The 16952-nt window shown below is 45.2% G+C and overlaps 1 protein-coding gene across 1 annotated transcript in view; it reads right to left on the bottom strand.

Moving 5' to 3' along the window:
• Window positions 1-16952, bottom strand: part of MYRIP (myosin VIIA and Rab interacting protein) — a 398493-nt gene that overhangs the window by 51919 nt on the left and 329622 nt on the right. Inside the window, exon 11 of the mRNA XM_066584716.1 lies at window positions 12419-12655. Coding sequence (XP_066440813.1) covers window positions 12419-12655 — 237 coding nt within the window. The remainder of the gene's footprint in view (window positions 1-12418; window positions 12656-16952) is intronic.

The following is a 16952-nucleotide window of genomic DNA, read 5'->3' on the forward strand; positions in this document are numbered from 1 at the left end:
GTAAAAGGGCCATTATTTGGTTGTCATCCAGATTTCCCTACATCAGCTATAACTAGCAAATGACTGAAGAGAATTGGTAGGGCAGGAGAGGAAGTATAGAGGGTAAAGTGGTTGCAGCGACCCCTGGGCCTTTGGGTCTGAGGGGCCACAATAGCGAATCAGTCACATAGCGTGATACCATTGTTATTTTCTGTACTCTGAAATCACTGGTTAGGCCCCCTTCACATCTGCATGGGGGCTCTAGGTGATTTCCGTTGTCCAGCTGCATTTTTGGAGCCGAACAACAAAAATACAGGAATCGACTGATCCAGCATATGGGAGCCGAAAAGGTGCTGAACGGATTCCATTGACTATAATGCGGACCATCGAAGATTCCAACCAGCATTTTACTGGACAAAAGAGCTCTGCTTGTGTATCATCCTTGGTTTATAATGCCATGCTTGCTGTTCCAGTGACATTAAACTGTTATTCCGGAAAATTCACCTCTTGAAGGGAGGCTCTAGTACCCTATTGGGCTGTCTCTAACTTGCATAAAAGATTTGAATTGGGCAGACGTGGAGGCATACCGGTATCCTGCAGCATGTTGGTGCACATTTGCTGTAACTGAGCCAATAGATCATGCAAACTCGTAGGCTGTGGAAGTTGGTGTCCCAGATGGTCCCATACATGTTCTATTGGTGATAAATCTGGCGGCTGGGCAGCAATGGATGTGTGACAATGTTGTGGGGGCTTCCTGTGACCCCCTTGTGTGTGCGGCCGAGCATTATCCTGCTGGAAAGTGCCCCATGGAAGTCGCCATGAGAGGAACACATATGGCTACAGGATGTCTTGACATATTGCTGAGATGGCACTGTTCTTCGTACTACTACTAGGAGGGACCGACTGTCATATATGATCGCCCCATAGACCATCACATCAGTAGTGAGGGAAGTGTGGTGCTTCACAGCAAAGGCAGGATTGAGGTGCTCACCACTAGGTCTCCAGACACGAACACGGCCGTCGTCAGCGCCCAAACTAAACCTGGATTTGTCGCTGAAGACAACCCAATTCCACTTCGTAACAGTCTTGTTTCATCGTTCATGATACCACTGTAAACTGAGGTGACGGTGGGTGTCAAAGAATGTCCACATAATGGGTGCCGTAAGACCAAATGTCCTTCAGCCAAAAGCCTGCAAATGGTTCTGACAGACACAGGGGTGTAACGATGGTGTCACCTGTCTCTGGATGGCAGACAAAACAGTTAGAGCTGTTTGTGCTTGTAGGACGATCAAACGACCTTTTCTATTGGTGATCTGTCGAGGGTGGCCTGAGCCCAGTTGCCTTGTGTGCCCTCATTCATCCACTGATCCCAACATCTTCTAGCAGTCTGGACAGAACGGTTCGGGTGGCGGCAGCAATTTATTAATATGAAGATCCGGCTTCTCACAGCCCAATAATGCACCCCTCTCAGACTCTGGTAACGGGGTTAAATCTCTTCTCTGTGTCGTAGCGGCATCTAGTAGTCAACAATCTTTACACAAGCAGAAAAACACGTCACTACACACAAGGAGCTTCCGAGAGCTTTTTATAGGCCAATGCGGAAACCACTTTTAGGGCCTCAGGTGACAAGACCGTTCATCTAATCACACCACAACTCTTCAATGAATGGCTGACCGCTACCTCTGATTGGTTGAGTGCTGTGACCAATCACAGGCAGCGTTCAACTCTCATTCAATGAATGGCTAAGCGCTGCCTGTAATTGGTTGAGCACTCAGCCAATCAGACCCAGCACTTTCTGGAGGCGGGAATTTTTAAATCCTTGGCCAACAGAAAGTGCTTCAGAGCAGTGCCAGGGAGCCAACAAGAAGACATGGCGGAGAGGTGATTTATATACTTTTTTATTTTTTACAGCAGCTAGGGATGATTTTCAGGGAAGGGCTTATATTTCAAGTCTTCCCTGAAAATCACTGCGGGGGCTGCAGCGCTGGCCCCATTGAAAGCAATAGGAGAACATCACGGACCCCTGCAATAGCTGTCACAGCTGTGGCAGAGGATCACAATCTTCTCCATATGTTTTCAATGGGGCTGGCACTGTTGGCATCGGCCCAATGGGCACGGAGCTATGGTCAGGTGCATTTTGCACATCCGTGCAGCACAATTTTTTTGTACACATAGGTGCGCAAAAAAAAATGCTCTTCTGACTGAGCCTTAAAGGAGAAATTTATGATTTATATTTATTTAGCTTGAGGGGTAAAATAGACAAAAGTTGAAGAAATACCACTGCCATGATAAACGTGCGAGTCTGTACCAGAAATAGGAGTGGTCGTTATATGATTGAAGAATAAATGAAGTTAGACAAAGCTCTGCCCTCTAGTGGTGACTGAATTCTAACCTCAGCCTGCGCTTCAGAATGCTGGTAGAAAGCAGGCATGAGCAACAGAACGGCACAAGAAAAATATTAAAATGTTCTCACCTGTTGCAGTACTGAGGACAAAAACTGCAATTTCAGGTGGAGCTCTAAAGCCTGCCGCTTTTCCTAGTGTTTTTCAGAGAGCAGTTAAATAAAAAGAAAGTTACGTTACAGTTAAGAACAGAATTGTAGATGCAGCAGGGAAATATGTAACTATTAGAGATGAGCGAGCGTACTCGGAAAAGCACTACTCGCTCGAGTAATTTGCTTTATCCGAGTATCGCTGTGCTCGTCCCTGAAGATTCGGGTGCCGCTGCGGCTGACAGGTGAGTCGCAGCGGGGAGCAGGGGAGAGCGGGCGGGAGAGAGGGAGAGAAAGATCTTACCTCCGTTCCTCCCCGCTCTCCCCTGCAGCTTCCCGCTCCGTGCCGGCACCCGAATCTTCAGGGACGAGCACAGCGATACTTGGATAAAGCAAATTACTCGAGCGAGTAGTGCTTTTCCGAGTACGCTCGCTCATCCCTAGTAACTATAGTTCATGCAAGCTATGAGGCCGGCGTCACACGGGTGGATGTTTATTTGCATGGGCGTAGCGGTTTTGCACACGTCTGCGTATTTTACCATACATTTTCTGCATGCAAGGCATGTGCATTTACAAACAGAAAAAATCTGCATCGATTGAAATGACTAATTAGGCTAATGAGTTGCAGATGTGCTATTTTTCCTGCACAAAAACACAGTGCTTCAAGCTTCACCTAGCATATTTTACGCACATTTGCGCTCCCCTGTTGACTTCTTTGGGGCCTTTTTTGTGCAGGAAAGGAAAGTAGCGCATTATATGGTTTTTGTTTGCGCAACCAAAATGCACGCGTGTGAACGAATCCATTGAAATCACTGAGTTGCATTCTTTGTGTATGCAAATTTGCCCATGTGACGCTGGCCTTAGACAGAAAAATACAACCAAATGTAATTTGTGTGGCAACTAGGGATGAGCGAGCATGCTCGGTTAAGGGAATTACTTGAGCAAGCAGCGGCATTTTCGAGTAACTGTTTGCTCGCCCGAAAAGATTCGGGGGGCAGCGGGGGTGAGGGGGGGGGGGGGTTGTGGGGGTGAGCAGGGGGGAGCGAGAGATCTCTCTCTCCCCCCTGCTCACCCCCGCTGCCCCCCGAATCTTTTCGGATGAGTAGGCAGTTACTCAAAAAAGCCAATGCTTGCTCGAGTAATTTCCTTAACCGAGCATGCTCGCTCATCTCTACTGGCAACCTTGGTGGTAGATGCCAAATGTTCTATCTGTGAAAGTCACAGATGGAAGTGACTTCTGCATATTTCACCTCTTCTCTAGCCATGACAGTGGCCCCAGACTTAGAATGGATGTGTCTGTAGCTATTTCCTATTGTATCTTCTCCCCTTCTTACATTGAACTATAGTGGATCTGTCACCAGATTACACTGCCCTATGTAAGGACATCATACTATGAGGACAGGCCCACTCTCCTATCAGGCTGATAGGGCACAAATATTGGGCAGTTTAGCTGATAGGAGCTGTAAACGAGTGCAGTTGACAAGTAGTTATGAGTTCGGTGTAGTTCTGAGTTGGGCGCTCCCTCTACGCTCCTCACAGTGAGAAGCGGCTGTGTATGCAGACATAACACCTATATGTCAATCACCGCCGAATGCACCAGATCCATAACTAGGCATCCGTTGTACTACCTTATCACTCCTATGAACTAAATGCACAATAGTCTGTGTTGTTTTAGCTAATAGAAGAGCAGACTGGTCTCATGGTATGGTGGTCCTTACAAAGGGCCGCACAGTGTGATGACAGAACTATTTACATCTAACATGTCTGTTTAGTCAATACTTGTATTCCACAAGAAATAATTCTGGAGCATCTTATCTTAAAAGGGTTTTATCATAATGGTCATTCTATGTTTTTTTCTTCTCCTTTTTATCCCTTTTTTTTCTTGTGTCATTCCGATTCTTTTTTAATTTAAAAAAAAGGAATCATTTAAAAAACTGAACAATTTAGAACACCTTTTGTGACTGTATCTAAGATTTGTGCTTGATAAAAAAGCATTTGAGGCTCCGAAACGCGTTGCACTCTGTTTTTGGTTGTGTCAATAAATTCTTATTTTATATGCATCCACTCTCTTTCATCATTATGGTTATCTGACCGCTCCTACTAATCCTAGTCTTCCATTCACATTCTTTAATCTTTGGTGCTGCAACACACTTTAGGCACCGTGAGCGCAGGAGTTTTTTCATTTTCCTCTATTAATCTTATCTTAGAGGTGTTTTGTCATAATCACCTGTCATGGATCCCCGGGAAGCAGCTGAGAGCTGCCGCCGGTACTGACAGTGACTTCCCGGTAGATGGCCCGGTGGTAGTCAGGTGTCCACTATGGCCAATCAGAGGCCGCAGCATCACTGTACATACGTACTAGGAATGCTTAGAACATTTGCAGTGGCAGGCATACAGTTCATTCTCCCTGCCCCATCCTCACCGCACTCTTACAATGTGCCACACATGCTTATTCTCAATATTTCATTGTCTAATAAGTAGTTCAAACAGTCTTAAAATGCGTCGCCTTATCCCGGTGACGCTGCCGGATGATAAACTGAGCATTTTTAGACTAACTTTACATCACCTATTAGTTGTCTTAGCTTTCACCAGATTTTGAGCAATTTTTGCCAGACAATGTCACATTTAGACCACACCCCCTTCCACAAAGCCACACCCGATTTGTCAGACATAATAAAAAAAGTGCCTGCACATATCTAAAACACATCATAAATGTGGTGCAAAGCATGTGGTTTTCCAGGGAAATACTGTTGATAGCTTATCCTCAGGCTAGGTCATCAATAGTTGATGGACTAGGGCTTGCTACTCAGGACCCCGGACGATCAGCTGATTGGGTACCCGCTGCTGGTGCCGCAATTACACAGAGCTCGGAGTGGAAGATTTTCTGAACATGATAGAATCCATCTTGCCCTCTACACACTGCAGGGTTCCAGTCCCAAAGGAAGCACAGCAGCCCCAGAGCCTCACCAAGCCACCGCCATGCTTCACTGTAGCCTCACCGAGCCACCGCCATGCTTCACTGTAGCATCACTGAGCCACCGCCATGCTTCACTGTAGCCTCACCGAGCCACCGCCATGCTTCACTGTAGCCTCACCGAGCCACCGCCATGCTTCACTGTAGCCTCACCAAGCCACCGCTATGCTTCACTGTATCCTCACTGAGCCACCGCCATGCTTCACTGTAGCCTCACCGAGCCACCACCATGCTTCACTGTAGCCTCACTGAGCCACCGCCATGCTTCACTGTAGCCTCACCGAGCCACCACCATGCTTCACTGTAGGCAGTGGGTTCTTTACAGCATATGCTTCATTCTTTCTCCTACAGACATAGCGCTGATCAAGAAGCCTGAAAAGTTGTAGTTTTGTTTATGAAGACAAACCCGCTTCCACTCCATAGCAATCCAGTTTTGTCATTCATGACACCACTGCAATGGAGGCAATAGTGGGTGGGTGTCAAAAGCATTATATGTAATTGGTGCGGTGAAACCTAATGTCCTTCAGCCAAGAGGCCTGTAACAATGGCGCCCCCTGTCTCTGGAAGACAGACAATAGAACAGGTGGAGCTGCTCATGCTTGTTGGATGATCAGATGCTCCTCTCTACTGGTGGTCTGTAGGGGGCGTCCTGAGCCCCCTAACCTTGTGTGCCCTCACGCATCTATTGGTCCCAACACCTTGGAACAGTCAGGTCAGAATGGTCGGTGGGGCACAATTCATCGATACGACCATTCAGCTTCTCACATCCCAATAATGCGCCCCCCCTCTGGTAATGGGGTGAAATCTCTTCTCTGCGTCGTAGAGGCGTCTAGTGGCCAACAAGCTCTACACAAGCGGAAGAAGAGGTCACTGTACACAAGGAGCCTCCAGAGGCTCTTATAGGTCAAGGGGGGGAACCACTTTTAGGGCCTCAGGCTACAAGATCGTCCATCTAATCACCACAACTCTAATCATTTGCATATCTGCCGTGTATTTTTAACGTAATTGCACATTGTATGAAAAAATATGTTCATGTGAATGAATCCATTAAAATTACTGAAGACAAAACTCAAAGTTGAAATTTCTTAAGAAATTGTGTCACCGCCCAAACACTTCAGGACCCAGGTGAATAGCTGCATACATAGTCATGCAAAAAAAGTAAAAGCGGCGTACCATGTCGATACATAGGTGTAGTTATTGTGCATGCAAATAGAAATGATCAAGTGAAGTCTTACTGAACAAAATAATACCGCCATACAGGGCTAAAATACTGAGACATCTCTTTTAAAAGAAATTAATTGCAGCTGCGGTTCAATAAGGAATTTAAATCATCACTATGTTTATTGGGGCTCGCCATGCAAATTCCAAATGAAACTATTAGTACATTTTATAGTGTGTGAGAGAAAATCAAAGTGCACTATCCTACCAAAAGTCAGGATCACGCTTACGCTCCTTCTAACAATATCAGACCAGACATATGTGTCATGGCGTGCATGCTAAGAACTGTGCTGGCTGGGTGTAAAAGTTTCTCCAGCCAGCCAATCTCTCTTGGTCTGCTGCATATATATACCAGCTCCTCTGCATAAAGAAGCTGGTATCCCTTCACTCAGAGCAGGGTGTTATGCTTGTTGTCTGAAGTGTTTCTCTATCCTTCCCTGAGGACGGTCTAGACACCTGTTGTCCCCGTCTGCATCGTATGCGGACCCTCTCTCCTTGACCCATTACAGGTGCAGTCTCCAGACATCTGATATCTCGTATGGTCAGATGGGCGATTCCTGACACTGTTCCCTTTATGTCAGCACGGTGTCTGACTCTCTTCCCCCTTGGTATGAGGACACTTGGGCTAGCTATGGTTTGATATCCTTATGCATCAGAGCTCTGAGTGTAGTCCGGTTCTGTGGTGTAAACAGTGATGTGTTCTGTGTCTGTGCAGGTGGGCAGACATCAGGTGTGAACAGGCCTGTTCAGTTTACATTCGTGTGAACAGCGATTTGTTCTGTATGTCTGTGCGTGTGGCCGCACGTGTTGTGAACTGTCCAGTTCTTGGTTGTATGCAATTCCTGGTGTGTTGGTGTGAACTGTGTCCTGTCTTGCTGTGGATCATTTACCATCCCTGGGCAAATTAGGTCTTTAGGTTCCAGTGCAGGGACAATCGCCCTGCGTGCAGGCAGGTTTCCTGGGGTAGTTGTCCCATTAGAGTAGGGACCCGTGGGTCAATGAGGACCCTTGAAATGGGCTTGCAGGCTTAAGTGACTTGGCCAATCCACGAACTAATGCCTTGTACTTATAGCAATTCTATCTGATTATGTGTGTGGGTATGATGGGTTTGTGCTTTGAGCCTGGAAGGGAATTTGGACATAACAATAGGTCTCCATATTTACAACAAACAGCCTATACCTGTTAATTAACAACTATTCATCTATCTGTACTATTGATAGCATTTCTCAGCACTTAATATCTTGCGCGGTTATAAACTGCCAAATGTAAAAGTGAGGAAAAAAGTTCAAACCTCCTTATCCCCTATTGTGTATCAGGCACTCAGTTCCCACATGTTTCAGGTTATGACCAGCAACTATCCACAAAATACAATACGGCAAATCCAAATTTTGTGAGATTGTTTGACGATTATTAGCCGATTGCATGAAAGTATCCGCCCAATAATGAAAAGTAGCCATAATTGTACATTTCAGCCCACATTCATTTTGTGTATTGCTGGCTCAATGGTCAACCAACAGCACTTCCTTTCCCTTATCTTGCTCACTCCTTACTAAGTGTCACTGTATCATAACACTTAATACAGATGTTAGGGAGGAGATTTGCTTTTGGCCCAGAGCACCACATCCCCTTGCCTTGTCCTTGGAGAAATGTCAGGGTTTAAAGTATTGGGCTCTGTAACGTAACTTCCAAGAAAATATTGTCTGTAGAAGTAAGAAAATGCACATTTTTTATATTCTCTGGTGCCGTCTATTTCTCACATACAATATGTATTGGGTCATTCCAGGACAAATCGCCCAAAATTACCCATGGGGTAACACTCAAGCATCTCAGATTTTTATGAAACCTTGCACATTTTTTCATTACTAGAATGCATATAAAAATCTAAATTTTCAGACCCATTGGGTCATGGCATCAAGAAATACAGGGGGGGGGGGGGGGGGGGCAATTATCTGTTGGTCACCGTGGTCCATAAATTTGTGGTAGTTTATATCTTGGAAACATTTGGGCGTAGGAAGATGTGTGAGGTGTCATTCTCTTCTTAATACTATGTAGATTTATAAGAAATATTTACTAACACTGTAATTCCAATAAAAGTTAAAGTAGAATTGGAATGATAATTTGAACATTGTTTTTGTAACTAAGCCACCACTTCTTTGCAGTTTTTAAGAAAAATATTCTTGCCCTTTAACTGAAAATTAAATAATTGGTAATTAATGATACTGGCAGGTGATTTGGTGCCGAGAGGAATGTTTGACATTTGTGTAATATCTGTATGTAACTTATTTTTCTGACCATAAGATTGTATTTTTTTAACACAAATAAATCTTGATAAATTGTCCCTGCGGCTACAGTAATAGTCTGAATGGTCTCCCTATTCCCTGTCCAGCCAAGCACAGAGCAGTGATAACTTGGCTCCTCCCTCCTAGACACCCCCACACCTAACAGTCCAATGGAGATTTCACATTGAATAATCATTAGGTGATTGATCCTAGCCTAAATTTATTCTCCTTTACTCACTCAGTCTGCAGAATCATGTCTTCATCCCCCAGCACACCGGCAACCTGCAGGGAGATGAGGCTGAACTTCTAGACAAAGCATTTAAATCATGGGATTTACCATGCTGATTAATAATGTGCAGTTATTGGAGCTGAAGCATTACTGAGGAGGTGATGTGCCAGTGAATGGAGAGTAGGTGGACAGAGGACATCACTGCTACTATATGTCAGGAATGTCAGGTGTCCAGCAGTGAACTCTCAGTGCACAGAGATGGCACCAGAGAATGTACAAGTGTGCAGGAGGATATATACGAGTATGTGGTCCTCAAGCATCACCGAAGTCTAAGAACAAGCATTTATTAGAACATCTGGCTAAAAACATAAAATTACCATCCAAAGAGAAAATCCATGTGAACACTTCATCAGTGCTGGAGAACTACATAGGGCTCATCCAGACAGGTATTCTGTTGTGTCCACTAGCGTAAAGGCCTCTTGCCCACGAGCACGCACGGTGGAATCCTGCAGCGGTTTCTAACCATGCCTGCAGCCATGAGGCCAAAAATGACAGTATACTCACCTGTCCAGATGCAGCACTTTTCCCCACCGGTTGGATCTTCTTTCTTCTGCCCAGCATATGCGCTTGGCATGCTGGGAGCGTGCCGCGGGCATGCGCCGTGCACACTTCTTTTTTTTATTCTACTGCTCTCCCGCGAATCCACGGCACAGCACAGAAACAGCTGCGGGTGTGCCGCAGATCTGGACAGCTTCCATTGACTTCAATGGAAGCCGCGGGAGCTGTCCGTGCGGGAGATTCGCGGGAAAATGGAGCATGGTGCGATTTCTTCCCATGCGTGTGACATGCATTTATTTGCCCTGCGGATGCTAATGCATCCCTATGGGCTTCTGGAGCTGCGGATCTCCCACGCGGGAGACATTTTATAATTAAAACTCGCACGTGGACATTGGACCTAACTGTAGGGAATGCGGTTGCACCCGGGCCCAGGAGCCTTGAGGGGCCCATAAGGCCTGTCTTCTCCATATAGGGAGCCCAGTACTATGAATAAAGCATTATAGTTGGGGGCCCTGTTACAGGTTTGGCACTAGGGCCCAGAAGCTTCAAGTTACGCCTCTGCGTTAAGGGGTTAAGTGAAGTTAGGGGGCCCCAAGATAAACCTCTGCACCCGAGCCCATTAGCCTTTAGCTACGCCCCTGGTTTTGCTCGTCCCATTCCCTTTATTATTACAGATTAGAATACTATTATAATAAAATATGAACTCCCTTTCTACCCTACAACACCAAAAAAAATGATGTGATAATAATAGTATAAAATATTTTTTTCATACTTTCTGTTGTTTAAAACCTGAGTGCGTCCTATAGTCAGGTGAACCTTATGGTCAGAAAAATAAAGTGTGTGTATTCGAGTTGAGCGAAGTACTCTTCTGAGCTTGATGCTCGTTCGAGTATTAGCATACTCGATGGTGCTCGCTGCTCGAGCGAGCACCACGCTGTGTTCGACCCCCGCCCCAGTTTTCTGCCCCTACCTGCTGCGACGCAGCGCACGTCAATGGCAAATTTTTTGGCTGGCTGGGAGAGAGAGGGAGAGGGGGAGGGGGAGAGAGGGGGAGAGGGGAAGAGAGGGGGGAGAGGGGAAGAGAGGGGAGAGAGGGGGAGAGGGGAAGAGAGGGGAGAGAGTGGAAGGGAGGGGGAGAGAGAGAGAACCAAAAAAAAAACAAAACCTCAGCACCCGACGTCCCACATACAAAAATGCTCGAGTCTCCCATTGTAGTCAATGGGGTTCGTTACTCGAGTAGAGCTCTCGAATTTTACGAAAAGCTCGACTCAAATACCGAGGACCCGAACATTTGGGTGCTCGCTCATCTCTAATGTGTATGTATTTGTGTGATATTTTTTTTTCAATTTATCCTACCTGTGTGCAGGTACTAATCATCTGAGTATTACATGGGGATTTCACACAGCCCTGTGAGCTCATCGGTCAAGCAGGCTTAGAAGGCATTCTCCTTACCCATCCTTCATATGGACCATTGTCAAGGGGATTCGCTGATTGTTTGATTAATTGATTGTTTAGCTGAATCAACTGTATGTCCAAAGGATTTCATCCCCAACTCATGGTATGAGGCATATTCAGGTATATTTGGTCATATTTAATACTACTAAAATGGTTGTTGGTACAGAGCTGTTCATCATCAAGATGTATTTTTTTCTCAAAAACTACAAAGAATGCCTTCTGATATTTTGTGGTAAGAAACTTCAGTCTCTATCTATCTATCTATCTATCTATCTATCTATCTATCTATCTATCTATCTATCTATCTATCTATCTATCCCATATCTATCTATCTATCTATCTATCTCATATCTATCTATCTATCTATCTATCTATCTCATATCTATCTATCTATCTCCTATCTATCTATCTCCTATCTATCTATCTATCTATCTATCTATCTATCTATCTATCTATCTATCTATCTATCTCCTATCTATCTATCTCCTATCTATCTATCTATCTATCTCATATCTATCTATCTCATGTCTATCTATCTATCTATCTATCTATCTATCTATCTATCTATCTCCTATCTATCTATCTATCTATCTATCTATCTATCTATCTATCTATCTATCTATCTATCTATCTCATGTCTATCTATCTATCTATCTCCTATCTATCTATCTATCTATCTATCTATCTATCTATCTATCTATCTATCTATCTATCTCATATTTATCTATCTATCTATCTATCTATCGCCGACACCCGAATCTTTGCGGGCAAGCAGGCAGGTACTTGGTAAGGACGATACTCACCCGAGTATCTGTCCTTATCGAGTACGCTCGCTCATCTCTAATAGTAGCTTTTGGGGGTCCAAATAATTGCTAAAATAGGACGACCCTGTTTACTCTATTACAATCAGTAGTTTATGACAAAATGTCTGTAAAGCGGTGGATATGCATGGCCTCCTCCATACAGGCCCGAGGGAGATACAAAATAATAAGTAGTTTTAGGAATTCTTTTTTTTTTTACCTGAAAAACACTTTTAATACATAATTTGGGAATTTGAAAAACAAAACAAAAACTATCTATCATATTGCTCATAATTGTTCTGCTTTTAGGTGTATGAACTAATCCTAACTAGCACAGCCAACGACTGAATATCTCATGTTGTAAGGCTTTTCTTAGAAGAATGTGGGTGATATGGGACGCTCCTTAAGATGTGGCGGGTTTTGGACAAATCTTACCTTTTTCAGTTCCTCCTGTACACAGGTGGCGTTGTCTTCTGGTGAAAGCATCTCATGGTTTGCGCTGGCCGCTCTGGGCTCCGGCTCATGCTCGTCTCCAGATGAAGTTTCTCTATCGCTCATCTTTGCAGTTAATTCATTTAATCTTGTTTTTAGTTTTTGCTCGATATTATCGCTGTTCGTTCTTTGCTGCTGATCTCCGCTGCTCATCCCGGTTTCCGATAAGTCACTACAGCTCTGTAGGCAAGATAAATAGCATTCAATTACATGGAGCTCTTACCATTATATGCAAAGTACAGCGAATCACAATGAGATCAGTATAGAACCTACTGCAGGGAGTGAAAAAGGGACAAATGTGCACTCCCCCCCCCCCCCCCCCACCTTCCTTGTATCTGTGTACCAACCACTAAAACATGAACACTGTTGCTCCAAATAGGCACTACATCGGCTTAGTTCACATGTTGCAGAAACGCGGAATCACACGAGGGGCTATCCTGGATTTAAAAACTGATGGTCGATGCTCAGGATAGACAGATCATCTCATTGAAGACACCGCATCCCTCATGTATCCCACATCTATTTTCGTGCGCAATAGCACCTATTAAACTAATTAAATGTAATTGCCTATTAAAATCAATGGAAGCATGCTTGCATGTTTTTTTTTCACGCATAAATACGCAGGCATGCTCGCGCAAAAAAATGCAGTAAAGTGTGCACACACTCGCAGAGATGCAACAACCATTGCACAAATACGCAGTGCAAATGCATACGTAAATACGCTTACGCCAGTGAGAAGCAGGCCTTATTATAACTGAGTGCAGAGCGAAGCATCCCATAACCGTAGGAGTCATTCAGATTCATTGTGGATTGGACCCACTGATTTATGGCGGCCTCAGATAGCAGGAAAGTGGAGTGCTAGTGAGCGAACGGAACCAAACAACGCCAACATTGACTATAATGGGGTCCGTTCAGTTTCCGCTAAGCTGCCCAGAATTTGGATGCAGGAAAAAACGCTGCATGCAACATTTTTTTGTGAATTGACTTTTGTATTTCATTATAATTATCCGCTCCGGCGGTTTTCATTATATTCATTAAAAAAGTTCTGTTTTCTATTCTCTCTCAGAGAATAATTTATTGGACAGGGGACACTGGAGGATCCGTCAGTGATAGCCAAGAAACAATGTATGACTGCCACCTAGTGGGGGAATAGAACACTACACATGGCCTTGTTTATCAAACGTCACGGGGCGGTGTTTGCGTCAGGATTTTGTATCCGTATTCGTCAGCCAAAACCAGAAATGGAACATAAACATAGAAGAGCTGGAATGGAAAGATTTGTGTCTCTTCTGCTTTTTTGTATCCATTCTTGGTTTTGGCTTACGAATACCGATGCAAAATGCTGCCGTGTGGAAGCGGCCTAAGAGAAGCCGTCAATCACAGAGCAGCTTCACCAGAGCTGTTTAATACTAGTTTGATATTGCTAGTTCCTGTTCCTGTAGTTCTGTTTGCGGGATGAATCACCCCCTAAAGACAATCTGATAAGGTCGTCATAAATCCCATCACAGATCCACTAGACACTAGTTTGTGTTAGAAGGATGCTTGCAGTTATCAGTGTCTTCAGACTTGTGTACTTGTGATATCGGTGACCCCAATCCATGGGGTGCTGCATGGCACTGATAGTACTGTATATCGCAGCCACACGGGGTGCTGCATGGCACTGATAGTACTGTATATCGCAGCCACACGGGGTGCTGCATGGCACTGATAGTACTGTATATCGCAGCCACACAGGGTGCTGCATGGCACTGATAGTACTGTATATCGCAGCCACACGGGGTGCTGCATGGCACTGATAGTACTGTATATCGCAGACACACGGGGTGCTGCATGGCACTGATAGTACTGTATATCGCAGCCACACGGGGTGCTGCATGACACTGATAGTACTGTATATCGCAGCCACACGGGGTGCTGCATGGCACTGATAGTACTGTATATCGCAGCCACACGGGGTGCTGCATGGCACTGATAGTACTGTATATCGCAGCCACACGGGGTGCTGCATGGCACTGATAGTACTGTATATCGCAGCCACACGGGGTGCTGCATGGCACTGATAGTACTGTATATCGCAGACACACAGGGTGCTGCATGGCACTGATAGTACTGTATATCGCAGCCACACAGGGTGCTGCATGGCACTGATAGTACTGTATATCGCAGCCACACGGGGTGCTGCATGGCACTGATAGTACTGTATATCGCAGCCACACAGGGTGCTGCATGGCACTGATAGTACTGTATATCGCAGCCACACGGGGTGCTGCATGGCACTGATAGTACTGTATATCGCAGCCACACGGGGTGCTGCATGGCACTGATAGTACTGTATATCGCAGCCACACGGGGTGCTGCATGGCACTGATAGTACTGTATATCGCAGCCACACGGGGTGCTGCATGGCACTGATAGTACTGTATATCGCAGCCACACGGGGTGCTGCATGGCACTGATAGTACTGTATATCGCAGCCACACGGGGTGCTGCATGACACTGATAGTACTGTATATCGCAGCCACACGGGGTGCTGCATGGCACTGATAGTACTGTATATCGCAGCCACACGGGGTGCTGCATGGCACTGATAGTACTGTATATCGCAGCCACACGGGGTGCTGCATGGCACTGATAGTACTGTATATCGCAGCCACACGGGGTGCTGCATGACACTGATAGTACTGTATATCGCGGCCACACGGGGTGCTGCATGACACTGATAGTACTGTATATCGCAGCCACACGGGGTGCTGCATGACACTGATAGTACTGTATATCGCAGCCACACGGGGTGCTGCATGACACTGATAGTACTGTATATCGCAGCCACAGGGGGTGCTGCATGACACTGATAGTACTGTATATCGCAGCCACACGGGGTGCTGCATGGCACTGATAGTACTGTATATGGCAGCCACACAGGGTGCTGCATGGCACTGATAGTACTGTATATCGCAGCCACACGGGGTGCTGCATGGCACTGATAGTACTGTATATCGCAGCCACACGGGGTGCTGCATGGCACTGATAGTACTGTATATCGCAGCCACACGGGGTGCTGCATGGCACTGATAGTACTGTATATCGCAGCCAGTCCTCTAATGACTCAGGCAATCTCATGAAAACAATTCCAGATAAGAGAGCATTCATACAGCATTTTTTAACCCCTTAGGTACAAGCACAGTAATTTAGAGTACTTGGTTCTAGGCTTTAACCCCTTAGGGACACGGCTTATTTTGGCATTGAGGACCAAACGATTTTTGGTATTTTTTCATCTCCATTTTTCAAAAGCCATAACTTTTTTATTTCTCCGTAGACGCGGCCGTATAAGGGCTTGTTTTTAGCGTGGCGAACTGTAGTTTTTATTGGTACCATTTTTTGGTACATTGACTATATTGTAAAACTTTTATTATTTTTTTATGATCGCAGGGAGAGAAAACGCATCAATTCTGTCATAGATTTTTTTTGTTTATTTAAAGCGTTAATTATGCAACATATATGACACAATACATTTTTCTGCGGGTCGTTACGGTTACAACGATACCAAAATTCTTATATATTTTTTAGGTTTTTCCACTTTTCCACAATGAAAACCCCTTTTTTTGGAAATTATTGTTTTTTTTCTGAAATCACTGCATTCAAAGTACTATAACTTTTTATTTTTCCATGGACGGAGCTCTCTGAGGGCTTGTTTTTTGCGAGACGAGCTATAGTTTTTATTGATACCATTTTGGGGTACACACGTTTTTTAAAATCACTTTTATTGCGTTTTTTGGGAGGCAAAATGCTAAAAATTAGCATTTTGCCTCAGTTTTTTAGCATTTTTTAACGCTTTTTGCTGTGCAGGATAAAAAGCATGTTCAATTTATTGTACACGTCGTTATGGACGCGTCGATACTAGAGATGAGCAAACGCACTCGGTAAGGCCGATTTCGCAATCGAGCACCGCGATTTTCGATTACTTCACTACTCGGGTGAAAAGTACTCGGGGGCGCTGTGGGTGAGCGGGGGGTTGCAGAGGGGAGTGGGGGGGAGAGGGAGAGAGAGAGAGCTCCCACCTGTTCCGCGCTGCTACCCCCCGCTCCACCACGCCACGCCCCGCCCCACAGTGCGAGTACTTTTCACCCGAGTACTTTTCACCCGAGTAGTGAAGTACTCGAAAATCGCGGTGCTCGATTGCGAAATCGGCCTTACCGAGTACGTTCGCTCATCTCTAGTCGATACCAAATATGTGGAATTTTTAATTTTTTTTATGCTAATATGAGAAAAAGCATAAAAAAAGGGTTTTTTAATAGAGATGAGCGAGTATACTCGCTAAGGACAATTGCTCGATCGAGCATTGTCCTTAGCGAGTATCTCCCCGCTCGGCAGAGAAGGTTCGGCTGCCGGCGTGCGTGACAGGTGAGTTGCGACAGTCAGCAGGGGGGAGCGGGGGGAAGAGAGGGAGAGAGAGATCTCCCCTCCGTTCCTCCCCGCT

This window comes from Eleutherodactylus coqui, chromosome 12, assembly GCF_035609145.1.
Source record: "Eleutherodactylus coqui strain aEleCoq1 chromosome 12, aEleCoq1.hap1, whole genome shotgun sequence".
Lineage (NCBI taxonomy): Eukaryota > Metazoa > Chordata > Amphibia > Anura > Eleutherodactylidae > Eleutherodactylus > Eleutherodactylus coqui.